The sequence below is a fragment of the Lineus longissimus genome, chromosome 2, assembly GCF_910592395.1.
Source record: "Lineus longissimus chromosome 2, tnLinLong1.2, whole genome shotgun sequence".
Lineage (NCBI taxonomy): Eukaryota > Metazoa > Nemertea > Pilidiophora > Heteronemertea > Lineidae > Lineus > Lineus longissimus.
The window spans coordinates 23,840,824-23,862,170 of NC_088309.1; the positions used below are offsets into that span (position 1 = coordinate 23,840,824).

A 21,347-nucleotide genomic window follows, 5' to 3' on the forward strand; every position below is an offset into this window, starting at 1 on the left:
TCCTATCGGATTTTGGCCGGAGGTATGGAGTCCAGCTAAAGCATTTGTTTCCAGTCATGCAAATATCCACTCCATAAAAAAATTACTTCTGTTCACTCCATATGATACTGTCCAAATTCACTTACCGAGATATGAGTCGTCACCTAAATCTGTGCCATGTTTTGACATACATTCCCCTAGCGTCCCTTCTGGCTGTGGATAAAGTGCAGTTTTATTGCTCTGGCCCTTCAGTTTGGAAACTAACATCATTTTGGTTCTTGTTGCTGAAAAGAAAGGAAGTTACAGTTAATTACGATGTCTTTGGAGTATAATTTCACTTGCCATAAGATGGATTTGTCCAAAGTCTTATTCATTTTTTGTCTTATGACATTGATTCATCTGCCTTTCAAAGGACAAGGAAGGACTTGAAAGTGTATCCTATGGACTTTTCGTAGAAAGATACATGTGTTGTTTAACATTTTAAAAGCACATTGTTTATAGTGCATTTCAAAGGACAAGTGAGATACAATAGCAACAAAAATTTTAAATTCTGGTTTTATCTATTTGATTATAGCAGGCAGCGATAGATTAGATAGGTAAGAGTGAAGACACACACAAAACTAGGTAAACTTTATGAGGATCTTATGTGTTGTGTTAAAATTCAAGCAAGAATTTCATTGAGTATACTAAAGAGAAGAGATCTGATACAAGGTTTGCTCTGGGTTACACTCTATTACTAGTATTAGAACTAGTTGTAGAGTAGTAAACTTATAGCCCCACATTAAGGTAAAAACAGCTGGCAAAACACAGAGGCTAATTGTACTGGGTCTACAAATGCACCACCTTATATACCTTACAAGTAGAAATTCTAAAATTGCGGTGGGGGTTTTGCATTTAAACACAATTATGAACACAACTAAGCAAACTGTTCCAAAAATTAACATTTAATACTAAAGAAGTTATTAAGTATTCTAGTTGTTATAGGATTTTAAAAACAAAATTTATTAATACATTATTTTTGAGAGAACTTCTAAAATGCCAATGAAAATACCAAAGAACCCTGCAAAATTAGAAATGATTGTAGAACTTTAAATCTTTATAATTCTAAAAACAAACTTTGAATTATAAACAGTTATCTTTTTTTTCAAACAAAAGGTTTAGAATGCCAATGAAAGTACCAAAAGAGAAAGACCCTGCAAAAAGAGAATTGATACTTAAGAGGAATGTAAAGACAGTGCGACCTTTTTTCCCAAAATAAATCAAAGGGGACCTACAATATGAGCGTGTATTTACTGAATTTGCCCAACTAAGCCAATTTTTTTCAGACCGCAACCATGCTATACACACTATCTGTTCAACCACTTACTATTCTGATATATTCAAGCATAAACTTACCCGCTATTCCAAGAAGTTGGATTATTGTGCAAAATATCATCATTCATTGGGAGAAAGGCAATAGTCAACAACCAGTGATCATTCCCCCTAGTTGCTCAGTTATAGTCAGACACTATTATTTTGTCGCAGAGTGAATAGAACATAAATTTTATTTTCAAGAAAATTAAAGTCCCCTTAAAATTTGGGTCACACTTGCTCCTTGCTGTACTCCGCCCGCAGCTCTAAAATTTCTGCCCATATATACCTGGATTTGGCTGTAAATATTCATGTGTCTTTCCTTGGACATCTTCAACAAATTTTGCAGTGACATCAAATTTCTGAAAGTGAAAAACACGAGAAATAGACACAAATATCAAACCAAATAAACCCTGTGCGTTCATTTCAGTGAAGAGATTGTCAAATCTGTCTTGCCTTATACATGTTATATTCATCCTCTGAGTCTGGACCACCTACTGTCACAAGATACCTACAAAGTCAACCAGAACTATAGCTTTGTGACTCCTCAAATGAAAACTGCCAAAACTACTCAAGAATCGGAGTGTGCTGTATGCAGTCTATTCTCCTGGCATCATGACCTTGCATCATCTTCATCAACATCTGCAGATTTATTGCCATCAGCACTGAATGCCGCCACTTTCAACCTTACAAGCCTTCATTAGCGGAATGTGGGTGGGTGTCGTCAAAGGGATTATGAGATTTGGAGTGAGTCCACAGATGATGAAGAGGATTGGTTTCTATGATGCATCATTCACAAAAACTTTACGCATGTAAGCGTGGGATAACATGACTGACTGCTAGGAATGACAAGACATGCACAATATCTGCATCAAATGATATCAAATGATGTTCCATGTGTTGACATTTAAGGTATGATTCCACTGCAGTGATTTATCACAAGTTTTACTGCTTTCACAAACTTTGGTCGGTTATACAAGTGTGGAGCCAATGATTTACACCAAAACTAATCCAATGGCTTGGCCAAAGCCAGAGTCATTTTAAAACCTGGCAGCTAACAGCACCCGACTACAGCATTGCATGGTTGATGTTATGATTGATTTTTGCACCACCACAACAGGACAGTAAAGAGTCTTCATCTTGCCAGATTGTACTCAGCTTCTCTGACAGGAGCTGGAGTCACGACATGACAGGACACTATTTATTGATGGCGTCGACGTGCTATTGCTGGATATCAATCGTGGAAAAATTCACAGATTCACTAATCAATACTAGCTCCGGTCAATAATGCATGTGGCCGACATCTATGCTAACTTGCACATATACATGCAAGTACTGTTGAACAGAATGAAGGCAAGTATGTGTAAAGGTGTAGGACAGTTGTAGCGTACTGAATAAAAAGTCTTGAGGGTGCGTTCACAGACATTGATCCATACCCTGCTATTTGTTCAATTCTATTTGAGGCCGAGGCTGGGATCAATGCTAACACATTGAGCATGCATGCTATGATTAAACACTATGACAAGTGCTACACTGCCACTGGTGATATTGACCCAAGAATTGAGACAGGGTCACGGTGAGACATAGTACTGAGACATTTGTGTGTCAACAGTAACATTCATTCAGAAGTAGAAAATAAGGTGAAGGGCCCTGCCCAGGACAATGAAATTCAGTGGCCAAAGTACCAAGTCCCAGTGCCTATCTCATTTCACTTATCCTCATATTACTTTTGAGGAGTCTACTGTACTGAAGGCGTAGCAATGACAAAGACAAACATCACAGTGACTCTCTTAAGTGGCCTCAAGGAAGCATGCAAAACAGAATGACATGTCATACATGTACTCGTTCTATATTTAGGCCAATGACACAATACAATGTATGTATACAGTCACCTTGATGAGTTTTACAAGACAACACTAGTCATAATATCACATGACTGTATTATCATACCTAAAGATAAAAGTGCCCACTTGGAATGTGTCTTCAATATCGATTGAATGCGACTAACAAATGAAAGATTTGAAGAATACAACAGAACAGCCTGATGTCATTCTTGATCATTTATCGGACCCCTTACAAAATATACTTCCTCAATTTTTGTATTAATACCAAATGCATGCTACCATCTTCAATTGACGTTGATCTTGTCAGCTCAATGCATTTTTTAACATCAGCTTTCATGGAAGATTGGAATATGACGATGACCGACGCTTATACTTACTCGTTCCATTTCTACAAATTCATCATCTAACTCTGTCCCTTTAGCACCACCGATCTTTTCACTGACATACTGAAATGACAAATAAAGATATAACTTATGAATTTTTTTGGGAAAAATGATGAGCCAACTGGTCAGACAACACATGTCTAATATCCATTGAACTATAGAAGACTATCTTCATGAAATCCCAAGGACCCCCCCTCCTCTTTGGGTTGGAGGGGTATAATGTGTGTAGTGTTCCACATTATCAAAGAGATAATTGTTTAGTTGCCACCAGTAAGGGGAAAATTACCCCCAGAAAAACTGAACTTAGGGTTGTTTTTAATGAAAAATCCAATGGCTTGCCACATTTTGGGTTGTTTTCCCAATAGAAATTCTGAGAGGAAATCCCGATTTGGGGTGGTCTAGAGTCATGAATTCTGGCACTTAGCTACATTTTGTAGGGGGGGTCTTGAGTGATAGATTTCTCCGAGCCTAGGGGATGAGGTCATGTTGTGCAAGTGGCATTAGGAAGTTGAACCTGAATGAATTCTCTTCAACATCCCTTGGGTCTGGGAGTGGTACATGTAAATCTAAACGCCATGGTTTAATTGTAGCTACATTAACATGATACAAATGTAGGCCACACCATCAAAGGCTACTGACATATCCCAGAGTTCTTGAACAGTAATTGAATCAGGACACATATGGAAATTCATTGCAAAATTATTACTTTTACAAAAAGATATTATTACAAGTTTAGCTACATGTATGGGTGGCAGATGGTAAAACTGAAATGGTTCAACGTTTCCAGGTCACATAAATATTTAGATTTTTCGCTTTATTTGAAAACTCACCCCTGGATTATTCAATGAGGAATGGATGGGAATAATACAATATGATAGCAGCATGTGCAACATAACCAGAATGAAGCTTAGTTTAGAAAACCCGGGTGCACTTTCTAGTCAAAACCAGACTAAAAAAAATTACCAATTGGAAAATTAGGCAGGTTCTGAATGTTGACATGTTTCAATATTCAACATTTAATCTGGCAAAGACCTGAGAAGGCGAGAGAAGAGGAGATCTGAAATTTGCTGGTCGACATCTAATCTAAACTTTACACCAATCACTTTGAGTAGCCTACATTGACAGTGTGGTTGTTGTTAAATGTTGATGTGCTAAGGACTTTGTTTTCTATTTACTTTAAAAACATTCCGTGCCCTCAAGGCCTCTTGCCACATCACTATTCCTACCTTGCACTTCTTCCTTCCATTTTTGCCATTCGGGCATAGGCCTCAGATACGCCGATACCAGTGGTGACCTAGGGTCGGACCAACAAACCGTCTTAACAATAGATCTTCATGGCAAAAGACGCCAAACTCGAGAGGCATTGTCTGGCGTCACTGACTGTGAAGATCTATTGTAAAGATGTTTGTTGGTCTGACCCAAGGTAGTACCAGCGTATCTGGAAAATGGCCTGTTGATGAATTGACTACATTGAGTCATCGAAATTTTTCTCATCTTTTTTATTATTTTAAAACTGTACCGGTAAGGGAAGACCTCCATTCTAAAAACACTAACGTTGACAATGCTCATGTCATGACAGGCTACACTGGGTAGGCCTCCACACAACAGCACCTACGCACAGCAGGTAGTCACTGCACTTTACTCTGTACATTGTGTACAGAAGCTGTCACCAAGCATGAAATGACTGGCTAATGTTATGCACTGCAGAAAGCATTGTCAACATTTCGTTTCACTGATACATGAATTCTAGTCTATACTTTACCTGATTGGCTTTATTTATCTGTTTTTTAAAACCAGCAAAAGTCATTTTAAATGTTTATTGTTGTTTTATTCCAACACAAAACGCAGAAATTAAGAATTTATTGGTGAAATCCAGATCACTTCCGTCACAGAGTTTAAGCGGAAATAGGTATCACATGACTTGTGCAGCGAATATTTTTATGATTTTAAGAGAAGTTGCTTGTAACAGTTTGAAATATTTTGTAAAATGATTCTAAACGTTTTCTGTGAAGATTGAACTATGATTTTTCAAATGATGTTTTATTTTATTTATTCTAGAAAGTGATGTAAAAATCAAGAATTTTTGACCAATAAGAACTTCAAGTAACTTAGCCTCATTGTAGTGAGTTGCTCCCGCCAAATTTGAGATTTGGTCCAGCTGATTTCAAAACAACCCACTAAATATCATTTTCTGTCGTGATATTAAAAATCAATGCTGTGAAAAATCTTATCAAACATTCATTTAATGAGTATGGAAGTCTGTGGTTCGTATGAAATATGTTTTACATTTCTATCTCCGTGAATAATAGTCGTTTCTTCGGTGCGCGCGCTTTTGACATTTGTCCAAAATTGTACATGATGTATAGGCCCAACATACATCATGTACATACAATTCATACATGTACATATACATAGCATGCATGGTGTAGGTAGGTACATGTTGGGATCAACAGCATGAGACTATTGAGGGCCTATACAGCTAGCACACTGTTGATATCCCAAAGGTTTGTTACTAGTTAGTATAGGCCGTATTTTTTTAATAGTTAGTGCACAAAGTCAAAGCTGTTAGCGTCGTACACTGAGTCGACTGACTCTCAATGAATGACTCACTTTCACTTTTGAATGCTGTTTAGGATGACCGCTCTTTCCTATTCTGTGCAGTTCATGTTATTGTTAGCATGGTTTTGACGTTTTTGCGCATATACTGTTTTGCAGATATGGGACACTTATAGGCTAATGCACTGCATTAATTCATGAATGCTTCCTGTCTTTACTTTGCAGAGCCCATCAAGATGTCGCCAAAGAAAGACACCCTAACAAGTCCAAATGCACTAACAAAAGGTTTAAAACAAGGTAAGCTACATTTTCTATCATCATGAGTATTGCCGTAATTGATCAGACTCTTTTATTTTAACATTGTCCAGTGCACACCCAGACACTTTGCTAAAAACCGCAGTTTAAATTGTCGAAGTTGTACTTCAATTTGATTTATGATGAAGTAATATGTGTTTTTCCTACTTTAGTGCGACTGCCATTCAAGCAACTGGACCAAAAGATTGTCTCCCCTGTCCTCTCAGGGAAAAAGCGCAAGTTGTCCAGCGGAGAAAGTTCTGCCTCAAAGATAACCAAGACCATTTCTAGCATTACTCCTAAATCTTCTGGTAAACCCAAGCTTCCTGTCCATAGACCTGAAAATGTTGCTCTGAAAAGTGATGAAAATGAGGTCAGCTCAAGTTCAGAAGCGGAGAATATCCCTCTGCAAGATGGCCGCAAGTCCAAGCCAAGGTTCATTGAGAAGTTTCTTGAGGCTGCCCAGCAACGCGAGGTGTCAACTTCAGGTGAAGTTGTTGATCTGACGTCAGAAATGGAGGAGAAAGACTGTGATATTTCTGGTGTGACGGCTCACGATATTGAAGATGAGAGCAAGGAAGAGTCTGTAGAAGTTGATACTAAAAGTCAAGATGGCTCTGCAACCAATATGGATGTTGTTGTTGTAGATTCCGAAGAGCCCAAAGAAAAACAAGATATCCCAGTACCTACTCCAGACAAAAGACTTGAGGCAACTCCTGTGAGCAAACAAAAGAAAGCTGTGCCAAAGATAGAAGATCTTTTCTCTGCGGCTTCCAAGACACCAAACTTGACAAAACGCTCTGGTGATGAGATGGTGACCCCTGCCAAAGTTCTCAAGACCTCTGAAATGCTGTCTCCACAGAGTACTGGCTCCCCGTCGGAGATGATGTCCCCAGGAGCGTCCTCTGCAGTCAAAGTCACCCCAACATCAACTGTAGAGAAAAAAGCAGTGGTAAGTTGCTTTGCATTGGAGTCAATATGAGAAGCCCCAAGCCAATGTGTAATACACTAACTTTCAAGGTGGGGTAGCTTTAATCATATATACTTTAGGTAAATTTTGTGCCTTTTGTCTTGTAACTCAGGAAATTTTCCCCAACACTTGCCAGAAGAGATGACATTGAGTTACATTTGTACTGTCAATGCTACAAAAACAAGTAATGACTTTACTTTTAACGGGGGGGAAATCTTCATTTTTGCAGTCCTTAAAAAAGAAACAAGAGAAAGAGATGGAACGACAAAAGAAGAAGGAAGAGAAAGAAAAAGAGAAACTGGAGAAACAGAAACAACGCGATGAAGCCAAGGCTGAGAGAGATCGCAAGAAGCAGGAGGAGAAGGTAATGAGTGATCAGTGGCATCTGGTAAGAAGACCAGTGTTATGAGTTATATTTCGGAGAATATCCCCAAAATATTTTCACTTATTTTTCAGATGGTGCCATCACAGAGATTGCCTCACAAGCTTTATAACAAATTGTCGATAGACTTGGACTGGTCTTTGTATTTTTGGTTCTTTGGATTCTGTTTAAAACAGATATCAACACCAGTCAGTAAGACCTTAACAATCTTTAATGAAATAATATCTTTGCAGGACAAGAAAGAACAGGAACGTCTGCAGAAAGAGAAAGAAAAGCAGGAGAAGAAAGAACAAGTAGAGAAGGAGAGACTGGAGAGGTTGAAACAGAAGGAGGAGGAGAAAAAGAAGAAATTGGAGGCTCTGGAGTAAGTTCCGACCAGAGTGAAATGTTTACCTGAAGTAGACCGGCATCCTATCTAGGGGCAGTGATACTCCTTGTTGCTTCATGTTACGGTATCCAAGATAAGCTGACCTGATGAGCTGTGTGCGGCTTGGGCTTCAGACTTCAACTTTTGGAAGTGTCAACAAAAAGTGTGGCCTGCCGTCTAGCAAATGCCCTGCTTTGCAGATTGTTATATGGAGACAAATTACATGTGTGAATTGGAGCTGAATACACATGTATAATGTCAACTCATACCTGCCCTGAGTCTGGCCCTGTCTAAATCAGTTTGTTTACCTTAGGGAAGAGAAACGCAAGAGGGAAGACGAAAAAAAGAAGAAGGAAGACGAAAAACGAATGAAAGAAGAAGAGAAGAAAAAGGATGAAGAAGAAAAGGTAATTGGGCTCAAGAATGAATAAAAGGAACAACCCAGGGCTGAACATACTGATTAGTTTGACTTTGACTTGACTCCTTTAAATTTCATGGTATGGTTTGCTGTAGTGAAGTCCACCTTGAAGTCTGGTTATGATGCAAGTTGATTTCCACAGTTTGTTGCTCAGGGTGCCACTCATGTTGTGGGAAAACCATTTCCATAAAGGTAATTCTAAAATGTTTCCTTTTTCCAGAATTTGAAAGCGAAAGCTGTCTTTACCAGTTTCTTCATCAAGTCCGAGACGTCACCAACTTCAAAGCCCGCCACCAGAGAAGAAACTGGCTTGTTCAGGGGATTTTATGTCAACAAAGATATGACCCTGGCTCCATCGAAACGAGCGCATGCACATTTGGAAGGATTTGATTCCAAATTTGAATCTCAAGAATGTGGTACCCTGTACCTTGATGAGTTGAAAACTGGATCCCGGCAACCAGTCAGGACTGGTAAATTGACGTCTTGGTAAGTCGGTCTTGACCTGTTATGCACCCTCATGAGAGGGCAGTGTCCCTGAGGAAAGAATCGGGAGGCCCAATTCATCCCTAATTGACTTCTTTCCAAGGTTATAAGCGAATTCCAAACCATTTAAGATCAACAAAAGTTTCAGGTTTAGAATAAAAATTGTTGGATACTGGTAAGGTCAGTTATGTTTGCTCAAGAATACATTCATCTTATTCTAAAACAATCATTTTTTCTCTGTTCAAATAGAATATCCGATCCTTTTTGTAACATTTCAAAATCATATCATATATTTTGGTTTTAGTCTTGTCAATGGTAATGACGACGTTGTAGTTGTCAAGAAAGACGAAGCAGACATCGTCCCAAAGGATGATGGGAACCCGGAGAGTGAGGAAGGCTGCCCGAAAGTCATGAAGACTAAGTACCTAAAATTCAAAGAGAACAATCGGCCGGCATACCGTGGAACGTGGAGGAAGAGGAGTGATATTTTGTCGCCGAGGAATCCATTTAAAATGGATAAGGTAGGTCTTCATCTGTTCTCTTGTAGGTGCTCATCATAGTATGCATCAGTTATCAACATCGAGTAACAGCCCCAGTGTTATCTGGACCAAAATCTGACACATTCTAAACTTCATTTCAGTTTTTAACCAGGGTGGTAGCTGAATTTGCGTGGGAGCTAACTTTTTGTTCACGTACAGAAAAAATTTGTTGGTCCTGCACCTTGAGTTGTTGTCATTCCTGAATCTTTCTGTTTTTGCTTCAGGATCTGTTCGACTATGAATATGATAGTGATGATGACTGGGAGGAAGAGGAACCTGGAGAAAGTCTCTCTAATTCTGAGGTGAGATCAGTTAAAAGACTAGTTGGAGCTGTTGTGAGATAGTGGCTTGGACTCTTGCCTGGAAGACAAGATGTCTCTGGTGCGTTGACTGTTGGCAGTTTTTTTTGACTCACTTGCTTACTTACTTACTTACTTACTTACTCCTCCCATGTGTACAGATGGGTACCAGTACCAGTAGTGGAAAAGAATTCAAATATAAAAGGTACGTGGACACTTTCAGTAGGTGCAGTGCAGTGTCTTCAGAGTCGTAATCATAATTTCATTTTTCAGGGAGAAGGCGATGACGAAGATGATAAGCCTAGCAATGATGCTGACGATGATGAGGATGGCTTCTTTGTCCCTCACGGCTATCTCTCTGACGATGAAGTATGTGATGAGGAGGAAGAGGTAAGAAAAATGAGAAATAAACGAGATGTTCGCTTTACAATCATTCCTCCAGAAACCTTTCTGGTGAAACAAAGTGTGCACATTCTACTGTGCTACACTTGGCTATTTCAAGCCAGTTGAAAGTACACATATTGCACTGGCAGAGCTTGAACCCACAACCTTCCGAACACAAGTCGGATTTAGATTGCATTCAAGTTCATAGTACTGGTCATTTTTCTCCACCAACTGAGTATTCTTCCCTTTTTCTAGTTGAACAATCCAGAGAAATTGAAAGCCCTACAAATCGCTAAAGCGAAGGCATTTGAAATGGAGATGAAACGCAAATGTGAATACATGAGAGCTGTTGTGATTGGCTGTTGCTGGATGAATGCTACCCACCAGATTCCTGAAGTGTACAATCGATTGCAAGCATACAAGGTAAGAAGTGTATGTCACAAAGTATGGCATCCATTCTGGTGTACAAGTATCATTGTGCTCTCCATTTGGTATAAAATGTAGGACAGCTAATAAAATGTCCCAAAGGAGAATAAATGTTTGTATTGGTGCTTAGAGGTGGATTCTTCAGACATTTCTGACTTTTATATCTGACCTGACATTTTGATATTTGGTTGTAATGTTGGTTCATCTTCATACACCAGTTAAGGCAGTTGGCTTGGGTGTGCTAGCGAAAGATGTCACCACATGTTTTGTTCTTGGTCTCTTTTGCTCAATGTCTCCTACATTTGTCCTACTTCCAGGCTGTGCCATTGTCCACAACCCCGATCGTAACCGCCTGCACCAAAAAGAAATCCGCTGTAAAGGAAGATGAAAAACCTAAATCCAAGGGATTCAAGAAGAAGTCTGTTCCAGAAGAAGGTAAGTTGTGTTCGCAAGAGAAGAGGTTCTCAACATCAAATATCACAGAGTTCACAATGTCAGAATCATCTCAAAGATCCCTTCAAAACAAATTTTTGAGGGACTTGTGTGACTTGTTATGACGCTTTAAGAATGACAGATTCGAAAAGAATATCTTAACATGGCCTTTGAGTTGATAAATGACCCTTTGACACCTGCTCAGTCTCAACATTCTTGTTTTGTCATGGGTGCTGTTGAGTTTGAGTAATTGTTGGACTTCATGATGACGAATCTTGATTCAAGATTCGAAATCATTTTTCAAAAACTGTACTGAACCAGGACTCTTTTTTCCCTCATAGGATTACAATTTTTTTATGAACCTCTTTTGTCTCTTTCAGCCATTCCTGACCTGATCAAGTACATTCATTGTAACGTCATTGGTATCCAGAAGCTTGTCCGTGGATTCAGGACACTGTGGCATGAAAAGATGCACCCGGTGGCAGCTGCCCCGGAAGTGCCCACACCAGAACCTGGAGATGCTCCCATGGATACGGATGCCCCCAAGGAGAGCACACAGCCACCCACTGGTGATGGTACTGCTAAGACAGAAGCTGAGAGCCCAGCTTCAGAGAAAATTCCAGAATCGGAGCACGCAATGTCGATACGCCAGTTGGAATTGAAAATCACATCCATCGCAACATATCAAAAAGGACCGCAGCACTATCGTAAGTGCTGGTACGTAAAACCAGAGACTTTGAAGAAGTATAACTTGGAGGAGCTCCAAGAAAAAGTCACAGAAAGACAAGTGAATAAAAGTGTTGATAAAAAGGACCTTAATAAAAGTGTGGATGGGTCGCAGACGCCTTGTGCAACACCAGAAGTTGCTACCCCAAAAAGTTCAAGGACAACTCCGTCTGTAACCATCACTCGGTTTACCGTGAAGGCTGACCCCGAGGCCAAGTGGCAGCTGGAGAAACCTCCACCAAAACCTGCCCCGGCAACTCCGAAACCCTCCCAAACTGTTACTGCGTCCCCAGCACCTGTTGGTTCTTCACCAGCAGTAGCGAGCAAGGCGTCTGCTCGACGGATCCAGCTAACAACATTAACTAACTTTATGAAACCAAAGCCTGGAAAAGGTGCGGACACGAAGGCAAACAGTGTTCTGTCAGCTGTTGTGGCAGACCAAAAGGTTTCCAGTGGTGTATCTGCAGCAGCTAGTAGTTTGGAGCAAAATGTTAATCCATCAAAATGCCTCGTTATTGATTTGACAGATGAGTTTTCAAATCACGCTATTACGCCTTCATCTGGTGGTAGCTATGTGTCATTAGTTCCTGCTGCTAGCGCGCCAGCTAACCATTTGTCAAGTGATGCAATGGTACTACTGAGTGGTAAGGGTGCAGTGTCGGTTGAAACAGGTGGTGTTGCATCTAGTGTACATGTAGTTGCGAATGGTGCAACTTCTTCAGTTGACATAGTGACAGACGAAAAAACAAACAATGTTGAAATGACTGATGCTGGTGACGTTATTCTTTTAGGATGAACTATTTTGGACAATTAATAATATTTGAGCGAGTCGGGAATCTTGAATGTTTGGGAATACTGAAGTTCTGTACTGCTACAGGCTATCAATATTCTGCGACTTAAATGATATGAATGGCTGATTAGTAGAATTTGATGGCAACAATATTCAACTGGAATTGTAATAAAAACTGTGACATCAAAGTGTAGAAGGTTAAAAGTAGGTGTCTTTGTAATTTATTTGTTCTTGAGTGGCTGAAAGAAGTCACACAAGTTAGACATACATAAATATGACAATATGGAGGTTGTAATGGTAATTCTTGCCTCACAAATTATTTATTGTATCAAGAAATTTCTGTTGTACGGGGTGTGAAGACCGTTTTGGGTATTATAATGGGAACCTGCACTACACAAAAAGATATCACAGTCGTGGATTGTATTTAGCATGTTTTGATGTGATGTGGAAATATATGAGGTAAAGGTGCTGAAATTGACTCTTGTTTCTTACCTGTCTGTGGATACTGGGTTCAGATACTGATACATTTGACTTCATCACAAGGGCTAAAATGTGGGTGAACCTCCTCATCAAGCACCCAGAACTGACAGGTGTTGAAATTTACCGCCCCTCCCTCTTTGTGGAAAATATTTCATTGTGTTGGCTTACAGTATTTTTGAAGCTGTCCCATACTAAATGGACCAGTCTTGATACATTAGCTCTCTGGATGCCATGGGATGAGATAACCAGCTGGGAGGTTTGGAGTTGCCACTCTACATAAGTCAGTGCGTATGGTGAGGGAAACGGCCGTGGAATATAATGATTAGCTGGAATATATCTGTCTCATGAGACTAGCATCGCTCGGTTGTTATCAATGGAGAGCAACAGTGTACGATCACTCATCCAGCTGGTTATCGATCCTCTATCTGACGTACTCGTGGGGCATTGATTATTGTTACATCGGCTCTGTAAAAACTTCCAAGGACACAAAACAACAACTGAATCAAGACCAGTCTTGTCTTCTTTAATCTGCGAGTCTTCGGAGAAGGGGCCATCCTTGCAAATATAGCCGGCATAGAGATGTCTATACTAGCAAGCAATTGGCGCCCAGTGTCTCCTTTCATATTGCAAAAATATCATGTTTCTCTTGGAGGACTTAGGACACAGATTGTGAAATGCATCATTCGTCGTCGATAGTCACATCACTGTCAGAGAAAATCGCGCCGTCTGCGTCTGTGGAGAATTCGAAGTCGAGGCAGTCGTCCGGATCATACAGCATGTCCGCGTAGGCATCTTCCACCAACATCAAGTCCACTGCCTCCGCGGCCGTAGCGCTGTTCAGGGTGACGTGGAACTTCTCCAGGTCTAAACGTAGAGATAATACTGCTTGGTTACGAATGCGGCAACAAAATAATGACCGCAAAATGAAACAAGCAAAGACAATATAAGAATTCGCTCTCTTCTGATCGGATCTGATGTTAAAATCTTTTGACGTTCGCTAAGTAAAGGACCCTAATTGCGGGACGAAGGAAACAGTTCGGAGGTGTCTCACTGATGGTAAGCCAGCATGTCTCTGAACCACATCCAGGCTTTCAAGAAAACGTGCCATGGCGCGGAGAGCGGTGGACAATTGATACCCAATCACCAGCGCTCATCAATTTTGTAATCTGTCGCCAACGTCAGGACATCTAGATCGTCGTCAGTAACTTGGCCTACAACTGATAGTCACTGGTGTAAGATGGTGTTCGTAATGTCCCCGACAATGACTCAAAGTGCAGATCACTCTTAAAACGTACGTATTTTCTTTGTTTGCTGCAGTCTGCAAATGCGTTCAATGACATCAACGCCCAGGATGGCGAAGAGCTCGATGCCTGAGAGCCTCTTGCATTGCTGAACGAAGAAGAGTAACTCGGCGTCAATAGGCGTGGCGGAATTGTCAACTTGGAATGTAGCGCTTTCTGAAAAAAAGATTTGAAAAATTTGAAACAGTTCCAGCATTTCGGCGCGACAACAGATATACCCACATTCGAGAGACATGTCGAATCCGTCATTAAACTTCGTGAGTTCTGTGTCGGACCACGGTGTGAATCATCGTCATCGTCTAATTCGAATACTACAGAATGTGCTAAGAGCAATCCTGTCCAAGGCCAAAGGCGCGTACGAAAGATTCTCATGCTGCTAGTCTGACCAAGGTAGACATTGCAGGGAAATTGTCACTATCCTGTCGTTATCCCGTCATATTCTGACTACTTTTGACACTGTCTCGACACATCTGGCAAGCTGTGACGCTGTCTTTGATGATCTCATATTGCTTTAGATTCGTCATGGCACTTCTGAACCCGATCATATCGGTATAATATCGCAAATTTCTTCATTACTTTTGACTGGCTGTGCCACTGTCTCCATTTTCTTTGCCCGTGATGTTGTGACACCGTCTCTGTATTGACTTTTGTCTGGATGTGAAATTATTTTTGTCCGTAATAGCAGCGGCAGTGTATGCGCTCTTCGCCTGCAAATAAAGCTGTGACATGTCTTCGGCCGCATGCGCAATCTCGGATAAAAAAAACTGAACCTCTCAAATACCGAATATCACTTACCAATGACATCGTTGAAGTTTTCAGCTAGGTGCACAAACAATGCTGGCAATCGAGCTTCGTCCTCTATGTCATAACCAGTCCAGAGTTTCAATGTGTGAAGGGGCATTCCTGGCGTTAGAATGGAGATGAAGTCATGGTATCGCTCAATCTCATCCAGGTCAAAGGTGACCTTCGTTCTCGGACAGGCGGCCTTGAATTGTCTCCAAGTGGATGTGCTGATGACGTGGTCGTGTGGTTCACACCCGTAAACATCCACGGACAGGAGTTGCAGGGTCTTGGATGACGTCTCACTCTCAGCCAAGGCAGAAATAGCACCATCGTCGAGGCAGTTGTAGTTTACGAAGAACTCCTTCAGCTTACTGAACTTTTCGATGATGGAGTTGAATTCGCTCCCGAGGGTGGACACGTTCGACACAAAGAAGTTAAAGATGTTCAGAGAGGAGAGGGTGGAGCCGTTCGTCGTCGCCAGGGCACCAAGAAGAGCAATTCCATGGTGATACTGAACTCTGAGAGAAGACAATTGGACAACCACTAAATTGCATTGAGTGGAGAGAACCGCTTTCAGACTCTTTACAAACGATACAGGTTTATGAAAATTCTTATCCACATTGACGTCGCTAAGGAAGATACTTTTGAGCCTGGCCTGAGTGATGTATTTCCTCAGAAAATTGGGTAAGAATCTCATCGTGACTGTTTCTTCTTGGTCTTCCAAGGTCCGTGGGCGGGTTGTACTCCTCATTCCAAAGACTTGCAGATGGTGAAGGTATTTCGCATGGTTGCACACTACACGATAGTCACTCACAGCATGTTTGCGATTTACAAAGTCAAGATTGGCCACTCTCCAAAGACTTGGCGAATGGGAGAGTTCTTCCAATCTTTTACAAGTCAACGCAAAATTAGACCGGGAAGTCTTATCTAGATGCTCTAAAATTCGAACCATAGCAAGATCTGGTAAAGTTAACCAATCTGGCTTAGTTTTTGAAACTTTGATACCCAATTTTTCTTCTTCTTTTTGGCCTAAACCCCGTTTCTTTTCAGTAGGATACATTTTTCGCGTACGCTTCCTCCCGTTCATCTTGCGTTGCTAACGTCAGATCGTCGTTAGGGAGATTACCTGTCGTTGTGACGTCATGTCGTAGTGACGTCATCACACAAACATCGTGTTATGGCGTAACCACAACACCCACTGCAGGAGCCACATTTGCATTTTTTGCGGAAAATCGACTCCGAAATTCCAATTGAAGTTGATCTGTCGGAACCTTTTTCAATTGAGAGTTCAACTCATGTTAAGATATCGTAGATTTGAAAGATGTAACACGTTTCTGTATACATATTGTTTTATTTAGATAATGTAACACGCTTTTGATGAACGATACAAATTGGTGACTATTTTGATTGACGAGAAGAAAACTGCTTTTCACTGGTACAGATAGGAGCCAATGAATGGGCATTTCATGGAGTGGTATGGGTGGACGAAAAATGACAAGTCGTCTTCGCGAACTTGAATTTGAAAATGTTCAATTATATAATAATATGGATCTTTGACAATCACTTGCCATCTCCAAAACTGGAATCAAAACACACTTTCGAAAGTATGGAGGTCAGATTCATTGTGATGGTGTATGTGGCGGCACGCACTGGCGAGCAAGGGTATTATCCTTGTGGCCAACCAAATCGCACGCTCATGTTGTCACGTTAAGCACAAGTCATGTTATTTGCGGCTTCATCATCATCGGAGTCTATTTTCTCTTCACCGCGATCCTCATCGGACTGCACCTTCAGGCGGAGGAGACATTTGGCTATGACGTAGAAGAACTCCAATATTTCCATTCCAGAGAGGACAGAAAGGCCAACCCAAAGTCCACTTTGACCACCGATGTCGCTGAGGAGATTCACAAACTGAAAAAGCAATAACAAATTTAGAAATTGGTGACAAGACGGAATATTGGTTCGGGTTACGCGCATAGGGAATAGGGAGGGAAAAGCCCCCGAATCGCCAACGCGGACGCATTTACGTCTAGGGGCTTTGCGCTTACTCGGTAACAGCTTTTTCCGCTTTTGCGAAAACTTTTTAATAATAGAGTTTGTCCGAATAAGAAAAGTTCGCAAACCTTTCCCCCAAACTGCATTCTATGTTTGACTCTGGCTTGATGAAAGCACACCCGACTTTTACAGATTAAAAATACTAAGTTTTGATTAATATGCATCTCAGATTTCGCCTGCAATTTTGTATCGACATTACGATCCATTCTGTACTTACCAAATATGAACGCTCTTCTAGATTAGTTTGGAATTGGAGTGTTTCAAAGAATATACTAGTTTTTAGTAGATCCTGGCTGCAGTGGAAAAGGATAAATCCGGGTGCAGTAAATTACCAAATATAGGCAAAGATATGAATTGCTGACACACTCCTCACTCACTCGCTCGCTCGCTCGCTCCCCCCCCCCTACAGCTGACATGACGGAGCTGTATGCCATAAAATGATTTGTGCAATATTTAAATAAGCAAATCATGGCCCATGCAAAGGAAGAACATCGAGTGAGTGAATAGAGCGGCTCGTGTATGAAGAAAGAAAGAAGATATATGTCCGACGAGTAAGAGAAAGGGAACCTCTATGGAAAAACAAAGTGCAGTTTACTGTTACCGCCTAACTTACCCGAGCCCATTTGTTTCCACAGCCTTCTTTAGAGCCCCTCCTCTCAGCACCATCGACTTGGATAGTTGACTTCGATAATTTACGGAAGGCCACTGGGAAATCGAGATCGAATGTTGCAATACGTTTTCTCTGGAGATCAGATGGCACGAGATTTTTTTCATATATCGGAAAGATGCATTCTGAACCATCAGAGTTACTCGGTCCGTTAGCTGGCTAACATACCAGTCAGAATTAAAACTAAAGATGAAGAGACACTTACTCACACGGGAGTGGGCAATCGCACGCCAACGCCCCGACCAGATACTCTCTTGTAACCTGCTCAATGCACGCATCTGAAGACAAGATGGATCCTTGATTAATTCTTGATAATGATGAAAATAATTTCCCACTTATAAAGCGCTTGCTTTCTCAATGAACACATCAATTTTTTTCAGAATATTTCAAAATTGTACGGATCTTCTTTGTTTTCATGCACTACTAGCGATTGCCTTTCAGTATAAACGAAAGGCATAGTGGCACGACTAATAATTCGTTCAGGGTACACCCAACTCGTCATTCCCCAAGCAGCTCGAAGGAACGTGTGTCTGCTCGGAGACTACCAACTCGTCCATATAAACTGGAAAGAGGTGGCGAAACCTCTGTACCTTGTTCTTCTTCACACAAGATGGCACCTGCCGGTGCTGGGGTTTTGACGTCCGCGCAGCCGCAACGGTCAATGGTGTAGTACTGAAGGCAGCTTCGTTCACATGCCTGAAGATAGAGATATCAGGTCACAGGAGGACAACGCCTTTGATGGGAATTTTGAAGGGGTTTAGCGAGAACAGCTCGGAGCTACGCTTGGAGGAACTTGACAGGAGTATGAGGATCACCCGCATGAAATCACATGACCTGACGTCATCACGTATATTTCGCCGGCAGGAAAATGATAATCTAATAAAATAATCTTTAAGGCTTGTCTAATAGAACCTGGACGGTTACCGCAACATTGCCAACGTCTAATCGTTTTGTGTTTTTTTTCAGCAAATGCTGCGCCTTGCACATGTCCGTGGTTCGCGTAGCCGCGTGATTTCCCATTGCCACACCAGATTTCGCGTGAAAGGTTCGCGGCGTGTGAATAGTGAACGTGGCATAAAAAGGGATACTTCTTCTGACCAGAGCAGAATTGCAAAGAGAAACTTTAAGTCTACAGTATGCTTACAACAGTGGTGTAGTTGACCTTGTAGAGAAGCCCACGACCTTTGAATGGCTTGTCTTTTCCGTCCGTACATGTGCCATACGGCGGTACCTCTCTGATAAATCGAGTCTGAAAGATATGTAGACATGTTAGGTGGCTCAAAGATTATCAATTCTGCGTACCTTATCTACATATTTGCACCCCCCCCCCCCCCCCAACATTGCTGAATCGAGGATTAACTGAGCAAAAAAGCACCAAGCGTCCCGGGGGACATCAACACGCACGCGCTTTTTCGCCGTTTCTAAAACGGCCCGATATCCCGGCATACTGGTTTTGTCACCACGTTGGGACTGGCATGAAACCTTTAATCAAAATCCACGGAATACGTCAATGCATGGAGGTATTGTTAAGGCAGATTTGTGACTTGACGTGACGTCATCACGTTACATCCTCTGCTATGACGATGTACTTGCCTTCCGAAGTCCGATGGAAGTGAACTGTCCAGGGGCGATATCGATTCCTTGCTCGTAGGGGAACGGACGCGCGTCACTGTTGTGGATGACGACCTTGACACCAGCTGCGGGCGACACTGACCCAAGGTATTCCTCTTGTTCGATAAACATTACGATACTGACACCTGCAGGAAATTTAAAACTCTTTTGCATTATACCATTAAAAAAAAAATCAAAAATGTATCACTCCTCTTACAAATTTATCGGTTGTATAGACAAGTTTGGTAGTCACTCGGGACTCATTCGAAGACTATCTTTCTCACCATGTGCTGGCCCAGGCTTCCGAGCTCTTCTCACTGCTCTGTTGGCAGTCTTTGCGTTAAAAGTGTGACAGACACCATACTCCTCGGACGTGAAAGCGGACATCTCCCCTGGTGACAACACCTCTCCGTTGTAGACAATATGCTGAATGAAGTCTGTCGCCTGGTGAGCCATCTTCACGCGTTGTTGGCCAGGGATCTTCGCGACTGCGCGGCCCATACGCCCTAAAGCTTTGAAGGCGGGATCCGTCCGTTTCCGGTACCAGGGCATCTCTTCGACATTGGGTTCAGGGTTGGTGAAGTAGTCATCGGAATAGTATTTATCCTAGAAGAGGACATCGAATAGAAAATGATGTGCCCTTCATATGAAATAATAAACAAAAACGATATCCTGACTTATCAAGCCATTTCAATATCGATACATATATATACGTTCTCCCTTAGAAACATAAGTAAGAGTGGGAGGCATGCGTATTTTACCACCAAATACATAGTCCCGTCAAACCAGCCAGGCTATGGAGGATTCCTTTATAGCCATAATACGGTTGGTGCGGATGCCCCCATAAATGTACAATCGCTCATATTCTAGAGTAACTTACCGGCTTCACAACAAAGACTGGCGACGGCGTTGATGAGGGGACCGATGGCGTTGATGCGGAGACCGATGGCGTTGATACGGGGACCGACAGAGACAGTGACGTCTTTGTGGCCGTTTCACCGTGATCATGAGCAAAATGGTGATGCAGAGACAGTCCCCTCTTACGAATTACTGATTAATGTTGAAGGGAAATGGTAGTTAATCAAGAAATGTAACATAACAACAAACAATCATTCAGAAGATCATCCAGTCTTATACCGAAAAGTTCACCCACTACAGAACTGCCCTGGAGCATAGTTCAAAACAATTGCACAGCAGAAGCCAGCTTGACAATGAAATGGTCCAGTGACCATGTGCTCACTTCGGGTAATGTTAATGCATGTCATTTGCATTGGTAAAAGTTATCTGACTATTGTCCCACTACCAAACGTGTTGTCATACGTGTAACTTATAGGTCTGTTCTGTGCGGGTAAGATGACTTATATAACAAAAATGGCGTGAGTATTCGTAAATGTTGGTAACCGTACGTGATCGAAACCTTTCTATTATATTATACCTTTGGAAGGTGGTACGTCCACGTCATTTTCTGCGGTGTTGAGAATATTGAGGAGCTGTTGCCCTCCTTCGCTCTCCCGTCAGTTGTGACTGGCGGAAACTGTTCAGGTTGCAAACAGTGACCGCGGGAAAGTCAAAGTCTTCAGTCCCGAACTGTAAATGGAAAACAGATAACTTGATGAAATTGATTATTTTGATAATGTTGACCTGCCTTGTAGTTTATCGGCATTTAGGTTCTAACTGAAGTAATTACTATCTTTTTCTAATTTTTCCAAAACGGCCCTCTCGACGGAATAACCATTGTCAGTAGTAAAATGGGAAGTCAATAATAATTTCTCTTGAAATGGTTTGCCTCCATTATGATGTGTGAGATTTCTAACAGACGTCACCAGAT

General features: G+C 41.5%; 5 protein-coding genes across 10 annotated transcripts in view; 1 reads left to right on the forward strand and 4 right to left on the reverse strand.

Annotated features, from left to right (window-relative positions):
* The window catches only part of LOC135483144 (endophilin-A-like), a 33,644-nt gene extending 28,184 nt beyond the window's left edge, over positions 1-5,460 (reverse strand). For all 6 annotated transcript variants that reach the window (XM_064763741.1, XM_064763739.1, XM_064763735.1 and 3 more), the window contains exons 1-4: positions 5,319-5,460; positions 3,551-3,619; positions 1,619-1,691; positions 126-263 (exon numbers count right to left, since the gene is read on the reverse strand). In XM_064763741.1, the coding sequence (XP_064619811.1) occupies positions 126-263; positions 1,619-1,691; positions 3,551-3,619; positions 5,319-5,363 (325 nt within the window). In that variant the 5' untranslated portion in view covers positions 5,364-5,460. The remainder of the gene's footprint in view (positions 1-125; positions 264-1,618; positions 1,692-3,550; positions 3,620-5,318) is intronic.
* A 236-nt stretch (positions 5,461-5,696) lies between these two features.
* Positions 5,697-13,084, forward strand: LOC135483143 (chromatin assembly factor 1 subunit A-B-like). The gene is made up of 13 exons (XM_064763734.1): positions 5,697-5,820; positions 6,338-6,409; positions 6,580-7,358; positions 7,606-7,740; positions 7,992-8,122; positions 8,439-8,532; positions 8,764-9,029; positions 9,331-9,547; positions 9,790-9,867; positions 10,138-10,254; positions 10,504-10,671; positions 10,992-11,109; positions 11,487-13,084. The coding sequence occupies exons 1-13, from the start codon at positions 5,802-5,804 to the stop codon at positions 12,626-12,628; spliced, it is 3,336 nt and encodes a 1,111-aa protein (XP_064619804.1). The 5' UTR covers positions 5,697-5,801; the 3' UTR covers positions 12,629-13,084.
* A 697-nt stretch (positions 13,085-13,781) lies between these two features.
* On the reverse strand, positions 13,782-16,273 carry LOC135483022 (F-box only protein 39-like). The gene is made up of 3 exons (XM_064763520.1): positions 15,199-16,273; positions 14,398-14,559; positions 13,782-13,966 (listed from the first exon to the last, which is right to left on the reverse strand). The coding sequence occupies exons 1-3, from the start codon at positions 16,271-16,273 to the stop codon at positions 13,782-13,784; spliced, it is 1,422 nt and encodes a 473-aa protein (XP_064619590.1).
* A 557-nt stretch (positions 16,274-16,830) lies between these two features.
* On the reverse strand, positions 16,831-17,945 carry LOC135483145 (acid-sensing ion channel 2-like). Its single transcript, XM_064763742.1, has 3 exons — positions 17,855-17,945; positions 17,459-17,534; positions 16,831-17,097 (listed from the first exon to the last, which is right to left on the reverse strand). Exons 1-3 carry the CDS (start codon positions 17,905-17,907, stop codon positions 16,894-16,896), a joined length of 333 nt encoding a protein of 110 aa, XP_064619812.1. The 5' UTR covers positions 17,908-17,945; the 3' UTR covers positions 16,831-16,893.
* A 164-nt stretch (positions 17,946-18,109) lies between these two features.
* Positions 18,110-20,981, reverse strand: LOC135483023 (amiloride-sensitive sodium channel subunit gamma-like). Its single transcript, XM_064763521.1, has 6 exons — positions 20,955-20,981; positions 19,804-20,125; positions 19,502-19,665; positions 19,053-19,157; positions 18,499-18,604; positions 18,110-18,186 (listed from the first exon to the last, which is right to left on the reverse strand). Exons 1-6 carry the CDS (start codon positions 20,979-20,981, stop codon positions 18,110-18,112), a joined length of 801 nt encoding a protein of 266 aa, XP_064619591.1.
* Between the last annotated feature and the right edge of the window lie 366 nt (positions 20,982-21,347).